Source organism: Saccostrea cucullata, unplaced genomic scaffold (genome assembly GCF_032062105.1).
Source record: "Saccostrea cucullata isolate Sc308-1 unplaced genomic scaffold, CSIRO_AGI_Scuc_v1 ctg183, whole genome shotgun sequence".
NCBI classification, from domain to species: Eukaryota; Metazoa; Mollusca; class Bivalvia; order Ostreida; family Ostreidae; genus Saccostrea; species Saccostrea cuccullata.
This window is the reverse complement of record NW_026929981.1, coordinates 331,693-349,803: the sequence shown is the minus strand read 5'-3', so window position 1 is coordinate 349,803 and position 18,111 is coordinate 331,693. Positions and strand designations below refer to the sequence as shown.

Genomic DNA, 18,111 nt, shown 5'->3' with positions numbered 1-18,111 from the left:
TAACTATATTTGATTAAGTTTGATTAAATAAATCTGAAAAATATATTATCAATTTTTTTTCAAGGGGCGGGGAGGGGGGGGGGGGGGATTTGCAAATCATTACATGAATTTGTTCAGGGACCTACATACTATTAGTACATGTATATTGGTTTATGATTAGTTTTGAAGATTTTTTGCTATTTATTTATTTATTTTTTTTTTTTTTGCTCTTTTAAAGATGAGAATGATCATAATGATATTTTTATGGTCATAACAATATAATTTAAATGAATCCATAATGAAAATAGACTAGAATAAAATAAAATACCCCCCCTCCCCCCGCCCGCTTTTAATTTTGGTTCAGTCTGAATTTAGGCAAACCTTTATTCAAACGTAGAAGAGATTAAGAATTTTTCACCAATTATACAAATATACGAAAAAAAATCTTTATTTAATTTTTCTCAAAAATTCATTTTATTTATTTTATCAAAGACAAAATGGATAAAACCTACACCATAATTTGAAATACAGTAAATATGAGTTGTATAACATAATTGTGTAACCATTAGTGGAAAGTGCCCTTCGGGTAACAGGTGCCACAGAAATGGCAACAGTGGCGAACCGTGTGGCACGTCAAGCCTTTTTAAAGGCTAAAACTGTGCAAAATTCAACTCAGGTAATATATTTATGAGAGGCAGACATCGTATTGATTGTAAACATGCATATTTTAATCGATTATTTACGTCGGATGTTGCTATTTATTGTAGTGGCAGTGCTGAATTTCAAGGACAAACTCCTTTTATTTTTCTTTACAGTTGAATTACATAACATTTATTTGTTATGGTTTTGTAAGATGTATTTAAAGAAATAATTTTGTCTGAAAACTAAATTATTCAAGATTTTTAGAAATCTTTCCCATCCCCTAATGGCAAGTAACTGTAAATGTGTATGGGAGAAAATCCTTTAGAGGAAATTCGAAATAAATCTCTTATTCTTCTAGATAGCCATGAGTAAATGACACGAATTTTTTGTTTGTAGTGTTTTGTATTTCATTGAAATTGCAATGAGGGGACAGTTTATATTTCTGCTTTAAAGTACTTATGTGGTGTTGTGAAAACACTGAAATGAGGTCTCCTTGTACATTGCAGAACAGTAGCATAACAGTTTTTTCTATTCTTTGATCATGATGCTACAGATCCTCATTTCTGTATTGTAAATATCGGCCTGCCTAATTGAAGACCTACAGGTAATTGAAGACCTACAGAAGACCTACGGAAGACCTACAAAAATGGGGGAAATATACAGCAAAACTGATATTTTATTCTGATTTAGCATGTCCTAAATATGTAAAATACACAAAAAAATTTTATAAAAAGAAGTTTTAAAGTGTATTCTTTAAGCTCGGTAAGGGGAACTATTTCTTCTCTTAGACGACCTACGGCAAGAACGATAACTCTGGATGACTTGTCTTGTAAACAACAACACGCTCATTTATATTGTGAAGTTTATAGGAAGAATATGTATATAACAAAATAAAAAAAAATTGCAAATGATTTTGTTGAGTTTTTTAATTATGAATTATGATAAAGAAATCAGCTGATCTCCATGATGAATTTTGATGAAGTTAAAAATATAAATAATTATCATGATTATTTCATTTATCAAATTAATATTCTACTTGAAATCTATAGTTAATATTTAATAAATATTGTAATTCTTTTAATATGTCTTATGGGATAAATATTAAATATTCAAGTTCAAATTATGGATATGTATGCTGTGGATTTGTCTCAATTAACCAATATTACTCTGTACTAAGGGCTTCGATCTTCACTAATTTGTTGTATATACAGTCACCCTGAGGATAATTAATATTCTACTTGAAATCTATAGTTAATATTTAATAAATATTGTAATTCTTTTAATATGTCTTATGGGATAAATATTAAATATTCAAGTTCAAATTATGGATATGTATGCTGTGGATTTGTCTCAATTAACCAATATTACTCTGTACTAAGGGCTTCGATCTTCACTAATTTGTTGTATATACAGTCACCCTGAGGATATATCCGTGTTTTGAATGCAATTATCAACACACCCCACTTGCTCTGATGAATGTTAATTTGCAGTCAACAGAGAAAAGATATAAAAAAAAAATTATTCTATATCTTAAAAATGCTAGCAAGAATAAACAAATAAAATTATTGTGCATTTATTCAGAATATAACTTAATAAAATGAATTACGTTTTGATTTATTTTTTTTAATATTCAAAATGGTCATCTTTTTTCAATATAACACATTTATATGACATTCACGAGGAATATTTAATAACTTAATTAAATGTATATTTCCAGATAACATGCTGTAAGCCAAGAAATAGGCACTATAATATGAAACATAAGGTTTTATTTCTTTTACATTTTGAGCTAAAATATACATGTACATTATATCAATCTTGAAGATACCAGGTATATCATTCAATAATTAAATTAAAAGAAAATACACACTTTTAAAAATTGAATCAAATAATAAACATGCATGTTATCACACAAATGCATGCATATTTTTAAAAAAAAATATGATGCTTCGACTCAGGGGAAATAAGATTTTGAAAGTGATTATGTCTGTATTCTTCTTGAAAAATTACTTCAAATTCTTTTAACTGCAATTTTAAAAATTTCATTCTCTACATAAATGCAAATCTTATAAACACATATAAAATACTAAATATAACGTATATACAAGTGTATGTATTTATAATGATTTTATGATTGACATATGATGGTATTATAATTTATGTACAGTGCATGGTTACAATTTTAATGATTTTAATAACTAATTATTTTTTTTAACAAAATAGAATTGTATCTGATGAATATTGCATTTTATTTTTTTTTATCTTTGATTTATGTATATAAAGTATCTCAAATGATTTTTTTTCGTCCTTTAATATTATTTTTTAATTACATTTTTCTGATAATCACATTTTCTTGATATGTTTTGGTGAACAGCTGATTTGTTATTTAGGCGAGTTATCGTTCTTGCTGTAGGTCTTCTGAGAGAAGAAATAGTTCCCCTTACCGAGCTTAAAAAATACACTTTAAAACTTCTTTTTATAAAACTTTTTTGTGTATTTTATATATTTAGGACATGCTTAATCAGAATATAATATCAGTTTTGCTGTATATATCCCCCATTTTTGTAGGTCTTCCGTAGGTCTTCTGTAGGTCTTCAATTACCTGTAGGTCTTCAATTAGGCATTCCCGTAAATATGGTGCAATTTAAGGGACAACATTTTCTGCACACTGATGGGGATGAATTTCTCCACGTTCCAGCATTGGACAATCAACTACTTCTGATTCCCTACACAGGTACAGTCCAAAGACTATTTCTACCTATACGTAGGTATTAATAGCTACGTGGGTATTTAAACCTACCCAAAGTAGCTATTTTTACCTACTTTTTGTATTATGTACATTTTGTGGCCCAAAGACTGAAACGGCGCAACATGGAGAATACCATATGTTTTTTATATAGTCTCAATAATGATGAATACCACCAAACTTTGGCCAAAAAATGATTACTTCCTGAATTGGCAATTTTACATTAGTTTCTTTGCAAAATTTATAATATACGAAGTAATCATTTCTCAGTGTTTTCCTTAAGAACCGGCTACCGGCCAAATCGACCGTTTCATTTGACAAAAATGGCGCTTTGAAAGAAGAATTTGTTGTTAGGTCCACAGAGATTTTGTTTATAAACCTCAGCCCCTAGCTGTTACAACTTATCTCTAACCCTTTACTTTGAAATAAAGGGAAAACACTGATTTCTTGGTCAAATTTTTGTCATATCCATCATCAGTGTGATTGTATCAAGAAATTCAGTGCTCAACATGTTGCGCTGTTCCTGCGTTTGGCCACAAAAGTCAGAAAAAGCAGAAAGTAGGTAAAAATAGCTACTTTGTGTAGGTTTAAATATAGGGCTGCCACGAATCAGAAAATTTTCGAATCGATTCGGTTCAAACAAAAACCTCGATTTTCGAATAATTTCGATTCGATTATAAGAAATAGAACTTTTTCTCTTTTTTGTTTAAAATCTGTAATGTTTTATCATCATGATCTTAAGACATTCTAATAAATAATAAATAGTTATAAATAATTCATACTTTTATAGGATTTATTAAGATAAATTGGAATGTAAAGCCAAGAAAACAAAGAAAATACTTAATGTTCTAATTACAAAGTATGACCCAAGAATCAAATGTCCGAAATACAAATTATTAAAAATACTGGTCATTGGTTTTAAAAGATGAAACATGCAAACAAATCTTTCAAACAAAACCAATGATTGCATATTATGCTCAACATAAAAGTATTGGTGTTTTGCATACAAGGGCTATTTGCCACAATAGGAACGGTTAGATCTCTGCTGTGATTTATTTTTTTTTTATTCACCAATACGATACCAAACCATTTAAACACATTACTGTCATAACAAGAATGTCAATAATTAATTTCACTTTCAAAACGATGTCAATATTAAAAAGAAATAAGGACATTCGCAGCACGGTGTCGGTTCCTCTAAATTCAGAATTATGTGGCAGATGGGTGTTGCCTTTTAGTGAATCCACTTATCCTCTGTGCTGTCTTTCTGTCGAAAATGCAACTTGGGAGTACTATGAGTAGTCCTCCGCCGACTTCTTCGCCGCCATTTTCGTGTTTTTGTTTACTTTATAATGATTTGCCATCATTTCTTCAGATTAACCAATCAGAATGCGCTTAACAACAGCAGATGTTAGTATGAAAAAATCAAACCTGAATCGAATCGAAATCCTGGAAAAACGAACCGAATCGAAAGATTGTGAATCGCGGTTAACCGATATTTCGGTTAATCGTGGCAGCCCTATTTAAATACCTACTTAGCTATTAATACCTACATAGGTAGAAATAGTCTTTGGACTGGACCTGCTACATATTCTTTAACCAACTTGTATATTTTGTCCATTCCTTACCCTTTATCGTAGTCTCTACAGACCAATAATTGTTTTGAAAATTCTGTGATCAGAAAAAAAAAACAAATTAAGAGTTCATTGTTCTCTAGTGATAACTATAAAGGGTTATACGATAGGTAGTGGATAAAACAAACAGGGCTGGCAAAAGAATTTATCCTGCAACTACACCTTGCATATTCTTAAATAAAGGTAACCTAATAAACCAAAGCCTTATTTGGTCTATGCCCTAATAAAGTCTCTTGCGTGTATTCTGACGTTTTAAAAGCATTGTGACGTTATAATACAGGGGCAGGTCTGTCACTAAAAAAAACTCTTAAAACATGAATTGATTGCTCTAAACAGCTGATAAAGTTATGTTAAAAACAACAGATTAAGTTCACTTAGGTTTTAAACTAACACAATTTTATTCTTCTTTATACTTACAATGTACAGTTTGTGATATTGGGAATTTCTAGATAAGTAAAATGGGAATTATGGGTGTTTTTACCAATTGAAAAGTGTCTGTTTATCTGACCCAAATTAGAGAGATTGACGGCCCTGTAATATATTGCAGTTTCAGCCACTTAAATTGGATTGAAAATAGCTTATTTTTGAAGTAGCAGGAAAAATATGTTAAACAAAAAAAAAAAAACAAAAAAAAAACATAGATACTGCTGAACAAACCTTGTCCAAGGCAATCTCATTCAAAATTATAGCTCTTTTGTCCCAAAGAAAATACTGTATACAGGGTTATTTTCGCCCCGTTTAATTTTCGCCCTTTCACACTTGCAAACAATTTTGCCCCGTTTTAAATTCGCCCAATCATAGTTTTATTAAAGAAATTATATTGTATTATTTCATTTCGCCCCGTTTTAAATTCGCCCAAATGAGGGAAGGGCGAAAGGGGCGAAAATAAAACGGGGGCGAAAATTTCCCTGTATACAGTAATTAAAATCATGTAACATGAAGTTATGATTATGAATGTATTATGTATTAACAGTTCATTTACAGCTATTTTTCTGTTCATCATGTTCATTGAATTGCTTTTCACTCTGTAATTTCAGGCTAATTTTGGCAGTTTTAATAATCCTACACCAAAAGGAGCTAAGATTGTAAGTTGAAAATAAAAATATATCAGACTTTCAAATGAGTCATTGTGCCAGAGACTTCCTTTCTTTATAAACCATTGTTGTTGACAAGAGAAATAAATTCTTACATTGTGTTTGATAGGTTGGTTTAATAGCTGGTGCCACAGCAGCAGTAGGGGCTGTAGGATTGTATGTAAGCATCAAAGGAGCTGTCCATGCCTCAACAGAACTTCACCTGCACCCTCCCAAATATCCCTGGTATCACTCAGGATTTTTCACAGAGCTTGACAAGAAAAGGTATGGACCCCCTTCTTTCCTTTAAAGACATCATGTAGAGATTTCCTGCTTTAGCAAATGGCTATGTGCATCAAAACTTGCTTGTTCCTTTATTTTTTAATGAGAACAAAGAACCAAGGATAGTCTGCACTAATGTTTAATAATTTCTCAAATTCTGTGTAATAAGGTATATGGAAAGGGTTTCCTCTTAAACATAGTTTGTCATTCTGACGTTTTATTTTCACAGGAATTATAAAACTAGCTTCTTTGGAAGCCTAGCATGCCAATCATTTTATAATAACAAGGTCAATGAGCAAAGACAGTCAAGGATCAAATTAGAATTTGCCATTGTTAAAGACATTTTGTCCACTTGATATAATGAATATAGGCCTATAATACATCAGTCAGTGTAGGTACTGTGTAATGAAATGATAATTTTCTTTTATTATATATTAACCTGGATTAACCTTGGATTTTTTTTTTATTTCAGTGTAAGGAGGGGCTACCAGGTGTACAAACAGGTGTGCTCAGCATGCCACAGTGTGGAACAGGTACGATTCAGGGAGATGGTGGGGGTCATCTTCAGTGAAGAGGAGGCCAAGGCAGAAGCTGCTGATGTAAGGAAAACCTTGAATTATATTTAGATTTAGTTATATATAAAGAAAGAGCAGATTTAAATGCCATCATTTATCAATTTTGTTCACATTTGAGGCACAGGGTTAGAAAAAGTGTTTTTGTATGACTCTTATATACCTGAGTTGAGATTTTCAACTTCTCATCTTCATTTTCCATTATAAAGGGGAATAACTGTTAGGAGGAAATACACTTTATTTATAGTTTATGAGATCAGTCAAAGGTTAAGGTTAAAATGTTTTGCCTTGTTTACACTTTGAATGATTTAAAAAATGGTCGTATATTGACTTACATAGCAGATTTATACTTAGTATTCAGTTAGTAGATACATGTGTACTTACAGGGTTCTCATTAAGTTAAAGAGTAGGTCAGTATATGTATTGAGGTCAGGGTCAAAAGATTATTAAAACATTCATATTTAACTGATTCATTCATTTTATATCTACAGTTCCAAGTCATTGATGGGTATGACGAGAACTGCATGCCAATTAAACGTCCAGGGAAACTGTACGACTCAATCCCAAGTCCATACGACAACCAGCTTCAGGCTGAGAATGCTAACAATGGAGTGGCCCCACCAGATCTATCTTATGTTGTCTTGGGACGAGAGGGTGGAGAGGTATGGAGGCCTAGTCAGGCCATTGTTATTCTGATGAAACTTTATATGTATGTCATATTCTGAATTATGTATTATGCAGTTGTCATTGAAAAATTGGAAAATTTAACCCAAGAAGAACATATTCGAAATTATGTATTTTGAAATGGACATTTTTGATCAATGTGGCTTTGGTATACACATTTCTAAGTTTGATTTTATAATACATGATATATATTAATGTGATAGGTTTACATCTCAGTTATAAATTATTGTTGTAGGACTATATTTTCTCACTATTGGTTATATATTGATGTTGTAGGACTATATTTTCTCACTTTTGGTTATAAATTAATATTGTAGGACTATATTTTCTCCCTCCTGACTGGCTACTGTGATCCTCCGGCAGGAGTTAATGTTCCTGAAGGCGTCCACTACAATCCATATTTCCCAGGAGGATTAATCGCCATGGCACAAGCTCTCTATAATGAAATTATTGAATATGATGATGGTAAGACACAAGTTCCAGAGTTCATGACTCTGATTTTTTCAGTACCTCATAGTGACAAGCTCAAGTCTTTGCATTGTTACTTATATATAGTAGTGTATAGTTCAATCAATCAGTTGTAGTGAAAAAAAATCAAATTTGGCAAAAAATCTCTTGAAGAATTTTATGTTTTTATATCCATAAGCTGTAAAATATATTTTTAAAACAAAACCATCATTTTCCATCTTTGTCTCAGTTATCTCACTAGGAAAAAAAAAGTGAAGTTGATCACTGACATCATTTTTCAGGTACCCCTGCCACACAGAGCCAGCTGGCTAAGGATGTAGTCACTTTCCTCACATGGGCTGGAGAGCCATTCTGGGATGCTAGGAAAAGTCTAGAACTTAAGGTGAGATAGTGAATTTAAAGAAATTTTCATTCAAAAAAAAATTTTATGTTATTTTTATTCACTGTTCAGTGTTGGGTTGATTATTCTCAACCAAAATATGTAGAGAGAGAGAGCATGAGAGAGGAGAGAGAGAAGGGGTGGTCTTATTATGTTGATAACCACATGTGCTTGTAGGATTTCCTGTCTAGTATGTACATGTAGTTAAAAAATGATCCATGCTGCAATCACAAATTTAACTATTCTAACAAAAAAAAAAAACATCTCCAATGGGATATACTGTGAAACAGCAGTTGTGTTCCTTTGGTTCATGAAAGCTGCATGTAATACATGTTCTTGAGAATACACCAGTGAAAGGTGCTTAAAGCCAAATACCAGAGATACATGTATATAATTTTGATTCATTAACAATACTTCTTTTTATCCTTTAAGTGGGATGACAAGTCTAAAAACTAAAAGGAATTAAAATTGCTTTACTGTAACGCTTGTAAGCATGAATTCAGATTCTCTATAAGTATATTCATTATAATGTTTTACTGTACTTAACTTCTGATATACTGTATACAGGGAAAATTTTGCCCCCGTTTTATTTTTGCCCCTTTTGCCCTAACCTCAGTTGGGCGAATTTAAAAAGGGGCGAATTCAGAGAATACAGTATGTTTTGAATTTAAAATGTGGCAAAATTGTTTGCAAGTGTGAAAGGGTGAAGAGAAATCAGGGCGAAAATAACCCTTATACAGTAATAGGCATGAAAAAAGAATCACTAAACCTATTGTGTTTATTTTCAGTTCTATACATTAATGGTAATTCTGGGAATAGGATCATACTACTACAAGAGAAGGATCTGGTCATCACTGAAACATAAAATCGTCGTCCCCAATTACAGTAAACCCAGCAAAACTGTACTCAGGGCCCTCAAACCTGGTGGTCCAAAGGGCAGTCCAAAACCCTAAAGAGGCGCAGTTAGGAATATTTATTAGTGACCAAATGAGAGTGACACTGGATTACCAAGAGAGAAAAAACAGACTTGAAGGAAAATTTTATTTCATGGATAGAAAATATAAGTACTACTGTGAAGACTTTTCTGTTACAACTGATTTATTTCCAAGTATGTTTTGTGAGGAAGAAATAAATTTTTAAATGTTGATCCAGTTTCTGTTTATTCATATTTTTATATAGATGTGTACAAAATTATGGAATATCAAAATTAAGTTTAAGCAGAAGACTCTGAGCCAATTTTATTGTCACTCAAGCAGTGTGCATCGACTTTCTGGAATGTGTCTCATAGCTGCCAAATTTAATCAAAATTTTCTCAGGGTAACCATAGGTCAAGGTCTTTATTATACCTCTGAAAGAAGAGGAAATAGAAGATAGTGATGAGTGACCATCTTTACATCCATCCGTTATATGTCCATCTGTTCATTAAACTGCCATTATACTTGTAATGGGAGTGGGTATGGGTACTGTTTTGTGAGCTAACTGTTCACAGAACCTCTTTATTTATGCTGTATGGCCCTTAACAAGAGGAATTATTGGGGAAAAAAGAGCTAAAAAATACTGGGCACATTATCAACTAACATGTACAAGGATGATGGTTCACTTCAGCAGGTCACAGTGGAAGAGTTGTACAACTTATCAGAATATTGATCCTTGAACTGCCTCATTTCATTATACAGTCTGGCCATTTTATTAAGTCCAGCAGTTGGCTGGTTTGGAGGAGTTTTACTGTACGTCTACATATAATATGTAAAGTACATCAAGAGATAATGTGCTGATTAATCTGACAGAAAATTAATACTTCATTACCAACACAGCCTGTTTGTTTGGCATCTTACATCTTCACTAGCCAAGGATTTTTGGTCCATTCGAGTGAAAGTTGACTGAAAATGCATAGATAGTGAAGATGGACATCTTGTGAAATCATAATTTTAGTACTCAAGTAGAAAGAAAAATAGCATTTTTTTTTTTCAACAGCTTTAAATTGATTTTAGTATAAATAATAAATACATATACAATGTATATAGATATTGAAATGGAATAATCGGTAAAATGAAAAAGTACATGCATTGCAGTCAATCCTTCAAATCAATATCAGTAACCATTTAAAAATGATAACAATCCAACAATAGATAAATCATTAATTTTAAATAGACACTAAAACTTAATTTATTCTTCAACTCATTACTTTCTGTGTCTCTATGCTAAGCACCAAATGACAGCCCACTGTATATTTGTGTCACCTTCTGTCATATGGCAGTAACCTTCAGATCAAATTGTACATAAAACTGTTAATTGAAGAACTATATTATGTCTTTGTTTCCATGTTTTAAAATCTGAAGGTCACATGTGAGCCTTGATGAAGTTGATAAGTCCATTTGTAGAACCATCATGACTTGAAACCTTATCTTTTCCTCTCAGTTCTGGCTGAATTACTTTTGCTAGCTGTTTTCCTAATTCAACACTACAGTGACAGAAAAAGTATCTCAATTTTATACAAAATTTTGCAATACGTACACAAATCTATAATGGGTATTTATATTTCAAGATTTCATGCTTTTTATAATTTAAATTGTTTTCAGGAAAGTGTTTAGAATATGAAAATAAAGTTAACTTACCCCCACTGATCATAAGAGTTGATATCCCAGATGGTTCCCTGGACAAAGATCTTGTGTTCATACATTGCTAAAGGAAAGAAAAAAGTATGAAACCTTTTTAAAAATATACATAGAACTAGGTTAGATAAAGGACTACAGTAACTATTCTGTCCATCCTACATATTGGTTCATGATAAAAAAAAAATAATTTCCACAATGTGTTGAAGCTTTCACATAAGTTTCAACACTTCTGAACATTGGTCCTGAGGAAAGATTTGTACTGTATTTATCATTTGATACATGTATATGCAAAATTTTGAGCACTTATTGAGGCTTGACCCTAACCCAAGGGATATAATTTGAACAAACTTGAAACAATACCTAAGGATGCTTTGACTTAAGGTCAGATGAGACGTTCCTCAAAATCTGTTTTGTATATCTTCGTAATGTATGAAAAATATTAAAAATTTTAATTACATTCTGATTTCTAAACCAGTTTCTAAATGCCTTTAAAGAATCCAAACACTTAAACATTTGAAATTGGAAAATTATTTTTCCTCCCAAAAGGATTATGTAAGAAAAACTACCCCTGGTATCTTGCAGAAATGCCTGGTAAGATACATGTACCTCAAATTTTGGTGAGTAAACATGTTAAAGTAGCAATACTTCAATGACAAAATCTTGGAAAATTTTATCTATTATTAAGGAACATCTCGTCTGTCCTTAAGTTTCATTTTTTCATGACTTACCTATGAGAAGACCTAGTGTGAATGGTGTAAGCTTTTGGAACAGAATGGAGTTACTTGGTCTGTTACCCTCAAATACCTGGAAAGATTATATTTTGTTTTACTTTTTCAAATTGACCATACATATATGCATTTAGAAAAGTTTTAATAAATATGATCTGATATCATATCTAATAGAGGTATCTCAGATTTAATAAAGAGATTATCATAATTTTTTTTAAAATTTTCACTTGACCTATTTATTTGCAGACCTTTTAAACTTGACCTATTTATTTGATAACCTAGTTTTACATGACCTATTTATTTACTGACCTTGTGAGGAAGAATATGATCAATGTCAGCCTGTGACATTCCTGACTTCACGAGTTCATCTCTGGCTTCATCCACTGTCTTCCCCTTCATCAGAGCCTCTGTCTGGGCCAGGAAGTTTGCTGTCAGAATCTGAAAACAAAACATTAAGATCCAGGTGAGTTTGATCGTTAAAGTTCACAGTTTTTAAATCTGCCTCTTATTCCTAAGATTCTTTATACCTATATCAGGAACATATTGAAAAGGAAAACAAAAAGGAAGATATTTACCTCATGATGTAGTCCATTTTGAATTGGATTTTGGGTTTTCACAGGCATTAAAAAGTCACATGGAATTAACCTTGTTCCTGCAAGAGAAAACAGTATAACAAACAAAAATAAAGAATTTTGATTCAATGTTGGAAAAACAAGCATGACCATTCGAATCATGATTAACCTCTGACCTTGATGGATAAGCTGGTAGAATGCATGCTGTCCATTGGTTCCTGGCTCTCCCCAGATGATGGGTCCTGTTTTATAATTACATTTCTGTCCACTCCTTGTGATGTACTTCCCATTACTCTCCATATCCCCCTGCTGGAAGTAGGCTGCAAATCGGTGCATATACTGTAAGAGATGTTGTAAGGTATCAGGAATGTCCTATGACATACATTTACAGTGTATAAAGCATTTAAAAATTTTCAGCCAAATATTTTTGTTTAAAGAGGCGCCATTTAATAGATTTTTAAAATCTTTTTTAACTTCCAGACATTGATACATAATCAAATAATTCAAAGCTTACTCTAACAAATATTACCAACAAGTAATGTAATGCTTTATACCAAATAACATTACAGTAAGATCCAGCAGTTTACATGAAAGTTCAATATTCCTCATAACAGACCTTGACTTTATATTGGCGAGCTTAAAAAGTATTCCTCTTGTCAAATTTATATACATGTACATGTATTTGGCTTACTTGATCATATGGTAGCAATGTTTGAGTTTCTGCTCCAAAGAAATTGTTGTACCAAACCCCAAGCAGAGCTAGAATCACAGGTATCTAAGAAATAATAAATGTAAATGTAACACATTACAAATATCACACAGATCCTGAAATTACACATTACATAACTTAATTAGGAGCTTACATTTGATTCTAAAGGAGCATTGACAAAGTGGTTGTCCATGAAATGTCCTCCTGCCTGCAAATCCTCAAAGTTGTCCATTCCTAAGTGTAGTGAGAAAAAAAAATTGTATTCAAATTCAGGATTAAAAAGTTACACAAGAGGAAACCAAAATTTATTACTGTATATCGAGTTATTTTTGCCCCATGTTATTTTTGTGCTTTTACACTTGAAACCTATTTTGCCCAATTCAATTCACTTACTTGGAAATTGTATTTCAGAAAATTTTTTAAATTCACCCAATTCCAATTTCAAATTTGCTCACATTCAAGTGACAAGAACAAGAGGGTCAAAAATAAAATAGGGGTGAAATTTTCCCTGTATACAATAAAAATCCTAATAAAAATCATTTCAACATGACATGTGACTTACCAACGTAGAGCGCAATGGACAATCCAATAGCTGACCAGAGGGAATATCGGCCTCCTACCCACTGTTAAATAGTTGCAACATTTTAGTTTTTACATGTAATTTTTCTTTTTGTCATTTTTATCACACAGATTAAATCTTATATTCATAAATTCAGAAAGAAAGAACAATTTAAGTAAACAGTTGGTACTTACATCCCAAAATCCAAACATATTTTTCTCATCGATACCAAATTCTTTAACTTTTGTCTGCAAAATAATGGTACATAAAACACATATGTACAAATCCATCTAATAATAAATACTAGCATCCAATTTTTATCCTTATTATGCATATTTAATATTTTCTATTATTTTGGTAAATATGTACTTTATTCAAATTATAAGCAATTACATATTATGTAACACCAAGAAAAGTCAAAGAGCAACCACTTACTGCATTTGTAGAAAGAGCAACAAAATGCTTGGCAATGGCACTGTCCTGTAAATATATAAAACATACTTGACTACCTGCTTCACAATTTTATATGTACTCAAAGTAAAACAACATCTCACAAGAATGCTCCCAAATCAGACTATGTGGAATAACTATTTTAACCACAATCAGACTATGCGGAATAACCAATTAAACCACTATCAGTTTCCAGGGCCATAAACCTTAGACTATCTCACTTTTGATCTCAGTCTCACTTTTTTTAAAAAGAATAAATAAGAGAAAAGTGAGACTGAGATCAAAAGTGAGTGAGACTTGATCAAAAGTGAGAGTGAGACTGGATCAAAAGTGAGCCCATCTAAGTTTTACGGCCTCGGAGCCAGATTATGTGGAATGACTAGAATTCACTATGTGTGTACCCTAAATTTACCTGTTTTGCTGCCTCCAATAACCAGGCTTTGGCAGACTGGGCATTAGTTATGGTTTCTTGTGTCGTGAATGTCTGTAAACAAAATACAATATAAAGTACAAAGTCATGTTTGTTGAGACACAAATTTTGTAAATATCTGTGTAGACACAAGCATAAAAATAACCATGCAGTTAATAATGGATAAACATTTGTAGTACCGTCATGTAATGTAGAGAATATCATATCTTAATTGCAAATCAATACATTATCCTGAACTAAATAAGACCTCATGTGAACACTGGAACTGTTTTTTTTTTACCTTGGAAGCAATGATGAATAATGTAGTTTCGGGATTCAGCTTTTTCAGGGTTTCGGCCATGTGTGTGCCATCTATATTGGAGACAAAATGGACATTTGGGCCTGTCTTGTATGGCTTTAATGCTTCTGTCACCATGAGGGGTCCCTGTCATTCAAAATAATATACATAAAGTTATATTCTGTATGAGACATATTGAAATTTCTTTCTATACTACAGTGTTATTACAGATTTATCTCCCTTTCTGACACAATTTTCTTTTGTAACAGGGAGGTTTCCAAACAGACAAAAATTTGAACTATGACCCCTTGAACTCTAGACAGGCCAGTGCTCTACAAACTGACCAATCTGCTCTAAGCAATCAAAGTAGCTTAACCATCACACTTTAATAAAATTACTGACATTGTAAAATGTACTTACCAGGTCTGATCCTCCTATACCGATATTGACCACATCAGTAATGGCCTTCCCTGTGTATCCTTTCCAATTACCACTCTGTACAGAATCAGTGAATTCCCTCATGTGTTTTAGTACTGCATTTACATCAGGCATGACCTGCAAACAAACAATCCATAGGTTATTGTAAGTCGTTTTAATTCCACGGTGGTAAAATTTCATGATTTCTTAAAAAGTACCAATCACAATGGTTTTATTTTCACGCTGCAAGAACTTGATTTAAATTTCATATACGCATTTAAACATTTTTTAAAAACAAATGAGAGCATTCACGATTTTTGCGGAAAAATGACAAATCGCGAACATAGTGAAATTAAAACCATCGTGAATATTTGCCAATCTACATTATTCAATATTTCAAGATTCCTTGAATCTTATGCAATTTCCAAATTTTATACAATTGAACTTCGGTATCTGAAACACTGATATCTCAAATACCATGGATATATCAAAATGATCTAGAAGTCCAAACCACTAATTCTTTAAGAATTTTACCTCAAATCCTTGGATATCTCATTGTTTTCTTAGCCCCACTGGGTTCATGATCAAGAGATTTGAATGTAGGTAGTTTTATTGCATAAATAAAATCTTTTACTTTTCCTTTCCATTTTGTAAAATGATGGGTAGTATATATACTTACATCCTTTCCATCCACCATTGTAGGGGTGTTGGATTTATTTCTAAGAGCCACATGTAAAACAGCTCTGTTTTCTGTGAAGTTGATCTTTTCACCTGCAAACATTGCTGCCCTCATTTCTTCCACTTTCCTCTCTTTAGCCTGCAAACCATCATAAAACAGAAAATTCTCAATGTCTTTTTTCCCCTTTTATAACGAAAGTAAATTAGGGAATAACTATCTTCTAATTTGGTATTTGCGACCGTTAATGCTGATTTAACGGTCGCAAACGGAGTTTTACCAGCGACGCGTAAGCGGAGCCGGTAAAACGGATGTTTGCGACTGTTAAATCAGCATTAACGGTCGCAAATACCAAATTAGAAGATCAGTTATTCCCATTCTAATGCAATTCATGCATTTTGTTTGTTGTTTACGTCTTATTTTGATGAATTTTGGTACATGAAATACGTCACGGAGCATTGTGTTTTTGCGTTGCACTATTATGACGTCACAATGAAAAGCTTTCACGCTCGTTAATGCTCGTTTTACTGCTTCAAACATCAGTGTTTTAGCCAATCAAACTGTATTTAACAAAAACAATTGCATTAGAATACATGTATTACAGGTCTTTAAGTCATTTACATTAACTTGTAAAATCACCAGTTTATTAGGAAATCTTACTCCCCTTGACTCAAGAACATTTATTTAAGGATGCTGACAAGTATTGACCTCCAAAAATAAAAATATTCCGCAGTATTACAATTCAAAGTAAAAAAAAAAAAACCTATGAATAGGCAAAGAATTCCACTTGTCCAAAAAAATCCATTTGTCCACTTACCAGCTTAAACAAAAGCCCCATAGTTGTGCTGTCCACCAAGTTCTTGGAATAGTCCAGAAGGAAATCTCCATCTTTTGTCTCTAACTTTTGGCTATTTCATGTAAATAGAGAGGGATTAAAGTCAAACATTTTCTTATTTGGATGTAACCCTTAGTACCTGGTATATATTACATCACGAATTCTCAGAGTAGATGTGATATTGAGAAAATAGGGTAAAAAACAGGCACAGAAAAACACCCCTGCATCTGACATTAAGTGTCTTTATGAAATTTCTCAGACACTAGTGGACATTTCAAACTTACTGAATAATTTACATGCTTTGACAAACATGGATTACGGGGTGTAGGTTTCAATGGTGATTTCCATAAGACAAGATTTATCTGATAAGTCAAACACAAATCCCAGAAAACTTTAATGGACAGCAGAATATAATTTGGTCGATTGGAGATTTTTATTTGTCATGTAGACACTCATAGGGGTAATACAGGAATATTTAGGGTTCTTGACAAAATGCATATTGAGTAAAGCATATTTGCATCTACTAAAAAAAATTATCATGTTGGAGATTTTTAACAACGTTCACTTTCTCTAAGCAAAACATCCTGTGACCATTTGTTCACACTGTGATGTCGTTTGATGCTTATGTGAAATTAAGCTATTAGGCTCCTTAATGTGTTCAAATTAAAACAACACACCGAGCATGGCATGTGCATATTAATGCTATGTGGGTAATTAAGGCACTGCATAACATGGTAAAATAAAGTATTCTCATCAACCAATAAATTTTCAAGATTTTATCAGAGGCACAGGATAAGAAGGAACCTATGATGTCTACATCATCTTTTATAATTTATCATCATCCTGTATTTATATTCAAATACATGTAAACAATGAAGTACAAGCGTATCATCTACAAGCACTGTTGTCATTTTCAAGTACTCTGACATGACTATTGCTTATTACTCATACCTGAACGTGTCAAATCTAGATGCATCCTCTTTAAACATTTGCAGCATGTTTAACTTGGATCCCTTTGAATCGTAATAACTCTGCAGCTCTTTCCAGGCTGCCTCCGAAGTTAATGGCGCTCGTTTGATGTCTGCCATCTTCTTCAATAAATGCTAATGATCAAAGTGAAAGTTGACACTGTATTCTGCTGTTTTCTTCCTTCTTGCTACTTGAAGTACTTGTCCTGCTTCAGCTGTTTCTTTCCTGTCACCGGCTTCCTCTCAAATCACCTTGAGTCATTCGGAAGTTAACTCGGGAGGTTTTGGATGTTTACCTAAGGCCGCGTACTACAATCGAAGGAGGATCTAAAGGGGTGCAGTTAATTTGGATCCGTTTGTCAGTTCCTTTATTAAAACCGAAAGACAATATAACATAACTCCAAACGACTCAAAGA

The 18,111-nt window shown here is 32.5% G+C and overlaps 2 protein-coding genes across 2 annotated transcripts; one reads left to right on the top strand and one right to left on the bottom strand.

Annotated features, from left to right (window-relative positions):
- The first annotated feature begins 514 nt into the window (after nt 1-514).
- Nucleotides 515-9,604, top strand: LOC134282674 (cytochrome c1, heme protein, mitochondrial-like). Its single transcript, XM_062765076.1, has 8 exons — nt 515-655; nt 6,039-6,086; nt 6,205-6,359; nt 6,829-6,955; nt 7,420-7,590; nt 7,930-8,077; nt 8,362-8,462; nt 9,248-9,604. The coding sequence occupies exons 1-8, from the start codon at nt 584-586 to the stop codon at nt 9,410-9,412; spliced, it is 987 nt and encodes a 328-aa protein (XP_062621060.1). The 5' UTR covers nt 515-583; the 3' UTR covers nt 9,413-9,604.
- Nucleotides 9,605-10,471: 867 nt separating this feature from the next.
- On the bottom strand, nt 10,472-17,966 carry LOC134282672 (glucose-6-phosphate isomerase-like). The gene is made up of 17 exons (XM_062765075.1): nt 17,679-17,966; nt 16,710-16,800; nt 15,896-16,033; nt 15,220-15,354; nt 14,803-14,946; nt 14,505-14,576; nt 14,078-14,122; nt 13,837-13,890; nt 13,646-13,706; nt 13,238-13,317; nt 13,066-13,149; nt 12,551-12,713; nt 12,378-12,454; nt 12,112-12,240; nt 11,803-11,878; nt 11,075-11,141; nt 10,472-10,920 (listed from the first exon to the last, which is right to left on the bottom strand). Exons 1-17 carry the CDS (start codon nt 17,813-17,815, stop codon nt 10,800-10,802), a joined length of 1,674 nt encoding a protein of 557 aa, XP_062621059.1. The 5' UTR covers nt 17,816-17,966; the 3' UTR covers nt 10,472-10,799.
- Nucleotides 17,967-18,111: the final 145 nt, after the last annotated feature.